The sequence below is a fragment of the Podarcis filfolensis genome, assembly GCF_964270895.1.
Source record: "Podarcis filfolensis genome assembly, chromosome: 15".
In the NCBI taxonomy this organism is placed as follows: Eukaryota; Metazoa; Chordata; class Lepidosauria; order Squamata; family Lacertidae; genus Podarcis; species Podarcis filfolensis.
In genome coordinates, this window is record NC_139618.1 from 14,103,453 (window position 1) to 14,114,408 (window position 10,956).

General features: G+C 47.5%; 1 protein-coding gene across 1 annotated transcript; it reads right to left on the reverse strand.

The window, feature by feature from the left end:
• Positions 1-1,499: 1,499 nt before the first annotated feature.
• Positions 1,500-4,111, reverse strand: LOC310750853 (uncharacterized protein). The gene is made up of 2 exons (XM_083589268.1): positions 3,998-4,111; positions 1,500-2,156 (listed from the first exon to the last, which is right to left on the reverse strand). The coding sequence occupies exons 1-2, from the start codon at positions 4,001-4,003 to the stop codon at positions 1,545-1,547; spliced, it is 618 nt and encodes a 205-aa protein (XP_083445394.1). The 5' UTR covers positions 4,004-4,111; the 3' UTR covers positions 1,500-1,544.
• Positions 4,112-10,956: the final 6,845 nt, after the last annotated feature.

Consider the following 10,956-nt stretch of genomic DNA (forward strand, 5'->3'; position numbering starts at 1 on the left):
AGCAACAGGAAGTCCGAATGCTCATTTTGTGCAAACCGTGTACCCAAAATGCATACAACAGGACAGCATGCAATGGAATGGGATGCAACAGCATGGTAACAGACCAGTGACTTGAGCGTCAGTGAGCCTGAAATGGGATGAAATTAGCTGCCCAGCCCAACTCTAGTGATGTCGTTTTGATTTCCTGTCTCAAGCACCAAAATGTCCCTGTTCAAACAGACAGGCAGGCATCCAATGGAAAATTAAAGGAATGTGGATTAGATCGCCTGTGTTGCCATTTGCTTCCCTGTTATGATCTTGATAATGCAATGCAGAAGATGGGCAGAACGGAATGTTCCTTGCCAGTGCTTTTCCCCCTAGAAAAATAGGTGGCAGTACTCGCCATGAACTTGTTACAGTAAGTGCCACACTTTTTAACAACAACAAAAAGAGGTGCTGGTACTGCGTGCCTTGAGTAGCCCCTGGGGGGGGGGAGGCACTGTTCTTTGCCATAATAGCTCCCAATCTAATTGGTATTATGCAAACAATTTAAGAGAGAGAGGTGGGGTGGGGAGGGGAGAAGATAAGACGCCAACTTCCCAAGATAGAGGAGCCGGGTTTTGTCTATGTTTGGAAACTAACATATGCAGTTTTGAATCAAGATGGCAGATTGAACAATTCTAAAAGGGGCCAACTGGGACATTTCTGAAGATATCATAACCAAGTCTGGCGTGGTAGTTCCTGAGATTGAGGAGGAAGTTTCTCCATTTTATTTAGATATAATTGGGTGCCATGTGGGTGTGTAGAAGCTAACAAATTACACTGTTAATTTATAAATACATTTTGATTTCTAAGAACTCCCAAGCAACACAGGGAACTTCTTAGGCAACACGCACACAAACACCCCTGAATGCCAAGATCCAGGTTTGGGGCAAGTACTCCTTGGTGAGGGAACCACATTAGAGATTTAAAAACACAAAATATGCAGCAATGTAAAGCATGAAAAGATAGGTTTTTAGACATTTAAAATATGCCCTTTAAAGTGAGTTCCAAAATGTCCCCTTAAAAAAGTGTCTTTCCAAAATTTCCCTCTTCTCCCAGCGTAGGAAAATACCATACATTTGGTAAGTTAAAAAACAATTTACTTACAAACTCTCCAAAAATCAGATCCGTGTGCTTCAGAATAGTTGCACAGGCAGTAAAGCTTAGCTTAGTTACAAAGCTAAGGTGAAAGTTCCTAGATTATTGGCGTAGGAACTCAAGAGTGGCTTGTGAAAGCCATGCGGTTGAGCTGGAGGAACCAGCTCAAACTTCTTTACACACTGAGTTGCTCAGCTAGACTAGAGGAGAACAAAGGCTTGATAACCTAGTCCCTCCCAAGGTGAGTGTCAGGAGAGCTTACTCTGTGGTATTAACCCCTTCTTGCATTTATTAGAATTAAGTATGTTGGTTATATGAAGCTGGTTATCCCCCAGGACTTTCAGCTAGAAAACCGTAGAAGAAAAAAGAAAACCCACTGGTCTTTTGGCATCACAGATTATATTGTGAATTCAGAGAGAAGCCCCTTAGAGTTGAGTTTCCCTTTCCCTAGGAGAAGTTTGGATCATGCAACTGCCAGACTCCCCTTCCTTCTCCTCCCCATCCTCGCCGTCCAGCAGATTGCCAAGTCCCACTGCCTCAAGGTCCTCAGGCTTCTCCATCTCCTCCTTCGCAGCTTTGGGTACCATTAGGTTCTCACGGCTGTGGACTGCCAACCCAGACAATTCTCCGCACAACTGCCGGAAGATAGGCAGCCGGTCCCGGGAGATGAGTGGGCGCCCCCAGCCACCGCTCAGCTTCTCCTGGCTCTTGGAGAGAGTGACAAAGATGGGGAGTCTCTCCAGGTCGGGGGACCAGTAAGAACTGGCTAGGCTGTGGTCAGGAATGATGAGTGGGTAATAGTAGCCCTTAGTTGACTCCAGGTAGCTCACTTGAGACTCCAAGGCTGGAGAAGTGTGTATTGCAGCTGCTGCTGCAGCAGCAGCTGGGACAATGTTCTGACTCCCATCCAAAAAGACATATTTGATGACTCGGCTGGTGTGAAAGAGCGTGTACTCAGACTGGTACCCAGATGGGCAGTAGAAGACATCCTGCCGCTGTCTCTGAGGGGCAGGCATTGGCATGGCAGCTGTTTTCCCCTGCAAAGAGACCACACAATTTAGGGAGGCAATGACTCTGCCTTCACTGTTGGAGACAGCATGCCTCTGAATACTAGTTTCTGGGCATCACAAGCGGGGAGAGTGCTTTGGTGCTCATATCCTGCTTGCATCTAGTTGGCCCCTGTGAGGATAGGATGTTGGACTAGATGGGCCATTGGCTTGATCCAGCACACTCTCCTTATGTTCTTCTGATGCTGGACTAGATGGGCCATTGGTCTGATCCAGCAGGGTTCATTTCTCAGTTTTTATGTTCTTTAGGATTGAAAGTATGGCCTTATTACAGCTAAACTACTTGCATTGTATGCAGGGAGCAAAATGAAATATCCTCTCCCCTTATTGCTTTTTCGTTCTGTTGTCCTCAACCTTATTTTCTCCCCAGCGATGTCTTGATATAGGGGAAGGACCACAGCTCAGAGCATCAGCCTTGCATGCAGATGGTAAGAGATGTTTGGCAGCAGAGCGGACTACCTGGGAAGCAGGTGGGCTCTCCTTCACTGGAGGTATTTAAGCAGAGGTTGGATGGCCACCTGTTAGGGATACTTTAGCTGTGATTCCTGCATTGCAGAGGGTTGGACTAGATGACTCTTGGGGAACCCCCTTCCAACTCTACCATTTTTTTGATTCTATGGAGTTGTCTGTAACTACCCAAGAAAGATACCTTCAAGTATGCATACTCAGTATGCTACAGACATAAGAAATTGAATGTTCTATGCTAGGAATTATTAGGAAAGTGATTGAAAATAAAATTGCAAGCATCAGCGTCATTATATAAATCTAAGGCACAGCCATGCTGGGGACACAGTGTCCTGTTCTGGTCACCCAGTCTCTCAAGCTGGATGTCAAAGAGCTGGGAAAGATATTGAAAAGGGCAGCCACGATTATTCAAGAGGCTGCAGAACCTTCCTTGCAAAGTGTGTGAGGATTTTCTCCCCCTTTAAGCATTTCCCTTTTCCACCCCCCCCCCACAAACTGTTAAGAGAAGTTCAATATGGCCCTGAAGAATATTTGCCAAAATATACCCCCTGCTTGCCCACTCACAAATAACAGGAAGAAATTTTAGGGAAGTCATTTTCGCTCTCCCTTTCCCCCCACTCACCCATAGTTTTTGGTTTAGGGGATAAGAAGGGTGTGCATAAACGTGAAAGAGGTTTTATGAAATTTTAAGCACTGATAGATTTTCCTCTACCATAAACACATAAAAAGAGTCTGCTGGGTATCTCATCCAGCATCCTGTTCTCACAGGGGCCAACCAGATGCCTGGGAAACCAGCAAGCAGGATTCAAGCACAAGAGCCCTCTCCCTTCCTGTGGTTTCCAGCAACTGGTATTCAGAAGCATCACTGCCTCCAGCTGTGGACTGCTTTCCATATGAAGCCAAAACACCTTCCAGCAACCTGGCTGTCCTCCAGATGTAGTTAAACTGTGACTTTCCATCATCCCTGAGCATAGGCCATGCTGGCTGGGGCTGATTGGAGTCCAAAAATAGTTGGAAGGCACTGTGTTGACTACTCCTGGCTTAAGAAAGCCAGGGTGGCATAGTGGTTAAGAGTGTCAGGCTAGGACCTGGGTGACCAGGGTTCAAATCCCCACTTGGCCATGAAGCTCATTGGATGACTTTGGACCAATCACACACTACCTAACCTATCTCACAGGGTTGTTGTAAAGATAAAATGGGGAGGAGGAGAACCATTGATAAGAATAGTTGGAGCTTCTTGGGGGGTGACTGAGGGTGATGGCTAGAGACATGATAGAAACCAAAGGAAATTGGGTTTGGAATCCTTGAACTGGAAGCAGCTAAGTGGATCTGCCTTGGGACCTTACCAACATCTCAGACTGCTTTCTATTCAGTCCTGCACAGGATTATCCCCCTTTCAAGGTGGCTGTGCAGTTCTCACTGGGCTGGGGTTTCTTTGGCAGGAGTTACCCGAGACTTCACTATTGTGAAGTCGCCTGGGCTGGGGGTGACCTACCAATCACAGAGGCCCAAACTGAGAGCAAGAAAATGGGAAGGAGAGGAAGCAGAAATAGGAGGTGGGTCATGTAAACATGCAACCAAGGAAACGGGGGCAATTGGCAGGCCCCCAGCTGGCTCCAAACCACCGGCCGGTGTGCCAGGCAAACTCCATTCCTTGGATCAGCATGAATCTGCGACCCAAACTTCAGAAGCTTCAGAAGCTAGAGCACACTACTCAGCAGAGAAAACACTTCGCAACAGAAGTGGCAGGAGAGGCTGTGTTGAGCATATTTACAAGCAGTTTATTCAGCATACATCAGGACAAAAGGAAAACATGTCTGATCTCCTTTGTGTCCAAAGCAAGACAGCAAAAGCAAAAGCTATACACAAACAGAAGTTCCCAGCAAGCTGTGCTGGGGTGTAAACAGACATGTGACATGCAACAATGCACATGTCTGTTCTTAAGGTGGAATGGAATATCCTAACAGGTCATGCCAATGCTTTTGTAGGTGTGGCTTAGAACATGAAGGTTCACTACCCTGTCTCTCTCCAGCGGTAGCTCTCAGCATTGGTCACCATTTGTCATGATGGATGGGGCTGATGGGAGACTAAACGCATCTCAGGAGGCAACTGGGGATGCTCCCCCGCCCTAAAACTAACTCATACTTCTTCCTGCAGCACATAAGCTATGGAACTCATTCCTACAGAAGGCGGTGAAGGCCACCAACCAAGATGGCTTAAGAAGATTCAACAAATTCATGGAGGAGAAGACTATCAGTGGCTCCACTACAAACCATGATGACTCTGCTCTGCCTCCACAGCTGGGAGGCAGCTATGCTTCTGAATACCAGTTGCTGGAAATGGCAGGAGGAGAGAGGGCTCTTGGGCTCAGTTCCTGCTTGTGGGTTTTGGGGCATCTGGTTGTCCACTGTGAGAACAGGATGTTGGACTAGATGGGCCTTTGGCCTGATCCAGCAAGCTCTTCCCCCTCCGCTCCTCTTCTCTGGCTGCCTCCAGATGACAGGTGAGGGAGAGGAGGCCTGATGGAGCTGGCCTGTCACAGGCTTTCATTACATTTGTGGGTAAAAAATAGTCCCTCAAGGAACAAAGGAAGCTGCTGCCCCCTTCCACGAGGAACATTACTACAACATTAAGAACTCTTGAACTGCGTGGGAGGGGGAGGGTGCAGCTTCCTATGTTCCTTGGGAGACTACTTTATGTCTGGAGCATGTACAGAGGTCTCTGACAAATGCAAATCGCTTCCCCCACCTTTTGCAATAATTTGCAATAATTCCTCCATTTTATAGGGTGAGAGTGTTGGACTAGGACCTGGAAGACCATGGTTTGAATCCCCACTCAGCCATGAAGCTCCCTGGGTGACCTTGGGGACCAGACGCTACCTCTCAGCCTAACCCACCTCACAGGGCTGTTGTGGAGTTTATACAAGGGGGGGTAACCATGTATGCCCCTTTGAGCTCCTTTGAGAAAAAGTTGGCTTATAAATGCAGCAAATAAATACAATGCTGATGAGTTGTCACATGGAAGATGGAGGAAGCTTGTTTTCTGTTGGAGATTCCAACTAAAGCATAGGAAGAACTTTTTGGTGGTAACAGCCGTTTAACAGTGCAATGGGCTACCTCAGAAGATGGTAGATTCTCCTCCACTAGTGGATCTTAAGCAAAGGTTGGGTGGTTATCTGGCCTGGGATTCTTTAGCTGCAATTCCTGCATTGCAAGGGGTTGGACTAGAGGACCCTTGAGGTCCCTTCCAACTCTGCAACTCTGTTATTCTGTGATCCTATGAATCCCCTGAATGAGGCTCTGCTGTGTTTGGAATGGTTTTGGCACAGAATCGTGCAGCAGGGAGCTGAGGCTTTGCAGATAGCTACACATTTCTTGCAACCAGGGCTGCCCGCCAGCACTTTGTTCCTCGCTGTCTGCCTATCATTCAGGCAAGACACATTGCTACATGCATCCAGTTCTTTGTGGCTGCAGCCTCCAAGGAGGGCTACAAATAGAGCTCTTTATTCAAAGTTTTGTATTCTACAATCCAGGTTTCTGTCTCGCAGAACACCCTCCTTTCTCATCCCCCTGCATTCTGCGGAAGCCAGAGGGTCGTCTCGGTCGACACATTTTCTAAAGCCATTCATGATGCATCTCCCTCTGCAATGGTCAAACCAAGGGATGTGCTGAGTGAATTTAGGGTAACCCTCACAGTTCACGTGGGGGAACAATGAGGCCAGGCCTCAGCGCATGAAGTGAGAACATACTTCCAGATTTCTCCAAGGACTGTTCCATGCAGAACGATCATCAGGAAAGGAACCAAAGAAAAAACTGCTGGAATCATAATGTCGTGCCTAGGTTGCAGCCTGTCATGGGCCAGAAGTCAGCTTCACCTACTGAACAGAAGCCTGAAGAGGGAGAAGGGGGAATGATTCCACCTGCAGGTGATCAGCCTTCAAGGAAACAGAGGAGAAGACACTGATGAGAACTAGCTGGCACTGGTGATAACCAGCAGGCTTCAGGCTTCTTAAACAGAGCTCTCAGCAGCAGTTAGATGCTGGAAACAATGTCTGTGGTTCCTAAACCTACCTTGGCCCTGTGATCATCTAGATTCCCTGACCTCTGGAATGGACCGTTGGTGCTGTAATCATCTGGATTCCCTGAGCTCTGGACTGTCTGACTTTGTGTGTGTGTTCTTCTCTCTGCCCCTGCTTGCTCGGCAATGGGATTTGGACGGGGCCACGACACAGCCACACTTGGAATACTGTGTACCATTTCAGTCGCCTCACATCAAAAAGGATATTGCAGAGTTTGGAAAGGTTCGGAAAATGGCAACCAAATGATCAAAGGGAGGGAATAGCTCCCCTGTGGAGAAAGGGTGCAGAGTTTGGGTTGGGGAGTTCGGTTTAGAGATAAGGAGAATAAGAGGCAGCACAATGGAAATTTAGGAAATGATGTGTGGCACAGAGAAACTTTTCTCCCTGTCTTATCACACTGGAATTTGTGGACATCCAACAAAGCTGAATGTTTGAAGATTCAGGACAGAAGAAAAAGAAAGGAGTTCTTCATGCAGCAATGAAATTATGGAACTCACTCCCGCAAGAGGCAGTGAGGGCCACCAACCTAGGTGTCTTGAAAAAATAATTTAGGGTTGCCATATGTCCAGAATTTCCCCAACATATACAGAATACTGCAGTCATAAGCGGTGTCCAGGTGAAAATTGCTAAAATGTCCATGCCGGCAGTGTCGCTTTTGGCAATTTTCCTTAAAAATAGCTCAAAAACTTTTCTGTCTGGATTTTCAGTTTGAAATATGGCAACCCTAAGATAATCAAACTAAGGGACACAGGTGGCACTGTGAGTTAAACCAAAGAGCCTAGGACTTGCTGATCAGAAGGTCGGCGGTTCGAATCCCCACGACGGGGTGAGCTCCTGTTGCTTGGTCTCTGCTCCTGCCAACCTAGCAATTCGAAAGCACGTCAAAGTGCAAGTAGATAAATAGGTACCGCTCCAGCGGGAAGGTAAAAGGCATTTCCGTGCGCTGCTCTGGTTCACCAGAAGCGGCTTAGTCATGCTGGCCACATGACCTGGAAGCTGTATGCCGGCTCCCTCGGCCAATAAAGCGAGACGAGCACCGCAACCCCAGAGTCAGTCACGACTGGACCTAATGGTCAGGGGTCTCTTTACCTTTAAGATAATCAAATTCATGGAGGAGAGGGCTAAACTAAGCTGTGCACCATGCTGCCTTAAAATATGGATGCTAGATGTAAGATAGAAATTAAAGTAAATAATGTAACTAGATTAAAAATGGTAGCAGTGGCAGGACAGAATAGGTTTAATCGGGAGAGAATACCTTTTATATTCTTGCAGCCAGAGGGAGAAATCTGGCCACAATTTCTGTTAATAATCTGTTTGAATCTGCCAAAAGGTAGGCCTGATAGCATTCAGAAGTCCTACCTGGAAATTTTGAGAGTAGCTGCCAATCTGATTCGGTTGCCTTTATAGAAATTACAGAGAAGAAGCACATGAGGCAATGATTCTATATCCACAAGGACAGAGTCGTTCATTGCAAGGAGTACCGGTACCTTTAAACTGGCCATCCAGTACAGTGGACCGCAAGCAATTTATCCTAGCTTTAGTGAAAAAACAAGTGGTACTTGGGAATAGTTCAATTCTCCAGCTACCTTGCATGGCTTGCCACTGGGCGGGGGGCTAGGGGGGAAATGAAGCAATGTGAGAACAGGCATTTTCAGAGCCCCTGCCTCTGGAAATGTCTCCCTGTGGAGGCTCACCTGTCCTCCTCTCTGCCTGCCTGCTCTCTCTCTCTCCTCTACAGGTTCTCTCTCTGTCTCCCCTATTTCTCTTCTCTCTCCCTTTCTGACACCCCTTTCCCCCTTTCTTTCCTGCCCAGATGCAGTTAGGCCAAGGGCACTATGCAGCCCTTGATCACCCCTGTCTGAGAGGGTGGCAAAAGGAAATAAGAGGTGGGGGGGTTAAACAAAGAAGGGTTGGCTGGCTCCACTTGCTCTGGGTTTTGAGTCCCGATGGCCTCATAGCTTCTTGGCAAGTGCCTCAGCCCTGCTCCCCTCCCTTCTTGCCCTCTCCTGCATCCCAGCACAAGGACGCCGTGTGTTCCCTGCGCCTTTATGTTATATTAATGTCCTAGGCTGAGTCTGGAGCCTTGAGTTCATTAAGCAAAGTAAAAGGCAGGAAGCAACAGCCAGAAAAATCACAACCTCAACAGAGGAGCCTGTGGCTTATCTGAGGTCTGGTAAGCAGGGGATGCGCTGCAGCCTTTCATCTTGAAAGGCAACAGAGGGGAAGCGAGAACGAGATCCGTGTCCTCGATGGGGTTGCAGCAAATACTCGCTAACTTTGACGTTCTCTCGGTATTAGTGCATTAGATGCAGATGGAAAATATGCTCCCCCCGTTGAATATTTGTGCCGCGTGTGTTTTTAAAATGCTGCTCAATGCCATTTTGTTCCATTCCTTCCCCCCACCCCCACCCTCCTCCTGCAGCTTCCTGGTGGTGTCTCCATCCTTCTTTGGCCTTCACACACGCACCGACTCATATGCCCACACACCTGGGCCATCTGATTGGCTACAGCAGCCCATGTGATTTTGTTTCCAAGCCAAAAAAATACTGTTGTGCGCAGGGCCGGATTTAGGTTTGATGAGGCCCTAAGCTGCAGAAGGTAATGGGGCCTTTTATATGTCCAGCTGTCAACAACAAATTGCCACTTTTTTGTGTTGAATATATGCTATATGATAATTTATGGGCCTAATAGGTATCTAAAGCCATTTGCACATGCAGAATGTAGGCACCCTATATATAGAAATGAGCAAACCAGTGATATTTTAGGAAGAAGACTAGCAGGTGGGGCCCATTATTTACATCATAGGAGCCTATACAGCACAAAAGACTGTTGCTGTATGTAGGTTTTATTTGTTTTTTATCTTATATTTTGGAAATGTACATCCAGTGGTTTTTTTCCTTTAAATTTTTTTGGGGCCCCAAGAGAATGGGGCCCTAAGCTCTAGCTTGTTTAGCTTATAGGTAAATCTGGCACTGGTTGTGCGAACCCCAATCTCTGAGTGGTGAGAGACTCTAGGGCCTTCAGTTTGCTCTGAGTGAAGGATATACGTCTATACCCTCCAACATTCCTCAGTTGAAAATAGGGACACCTCTCTCTCTCTCTTTCTCTCTCTCTCTCTCTCTCTTTCTCTCTCTCTCTGTCTCTCTCACACACACACACCAACTGACCCTTCTCAACACCCCATTCCCCATCAGAATAAGGATGAATAGCCCCACCGCTACACCAACAGGATACAGCTCACACACCCTCCACCATCCTGAGAAAGCCCCTGCCCTCTGCATGCCCCTCAGAGCCAGCACAGGTGGGCTTCAGCAATGGCAGACTCTCCTCCTCCTTGCCCACTCTTCAGTAGCCGTTATGAGCTGCTGAAGGGTAGAGGCTGGGAGTGGTGGCCATGGAGAGGCAACAAGGTCTCCCTCGCTGCTGCTACTGCTACTGCCGCCACTTGGGACAGTGGCAGAAGCACTGGTGGGGTTAACAGGGGCATTCCGTGATCAAATCAGAAGCCAGCATGGCTTTCATAATTTCGGGGCTGTCCCTGGAAAATCAGGACACTTGGAGGGTATGTATGTCCCACATTCACACCATACAGTTAAACCGCTAGGATACCACTTGAAGCAGCCATGGCTTCCCCCAAGGAATCCTTGTACTTTTACCTTATTAAGGGTGCTGAGAGTTCTTAGGAGACGCCCCCCCCCCATTCCGCTCCCAGTGCTACAATTCCCAGAGTGGCTTAGCAACCAATCCCTCTTCACAGAGAACTCTGGGAATTGTAGCTCTGGGAGGAGAACGGGGGTCTCCTAACACTGTTCTCACTGCGAGGACAGGATCAGGACTAGATGGATCATTGGCCCAAGACAGCAGGCTTTTCTTATGCCATTATGTCCTTACTGCCTAGCAGTGCTCTCCAATTTTGTTTTATATTATGTTTATGAATATGGATATTTTAAAATGTTTTCGTTATGCGAATCATTTGACATGGCTTTATCGTGCTTGCAGTGAATGTCAACCGCTTTGAGATATATTGGGTTGTAAAGCAAGGTATACATGGAATAGATAAAAAAAATATTGTGCTGCTGGCATGGAATGTAACGTACAAAAGCTGAGAGCCATATGCACCAGTGCCCACACTTCCTAGCTAGCCCTGCCCACGTTTGGCCATGTCCACCATGCCAAGCAGCTCCCCTGACTTATATGGTCAACTCCTGTTGGGAGGGGGAGAGAGAG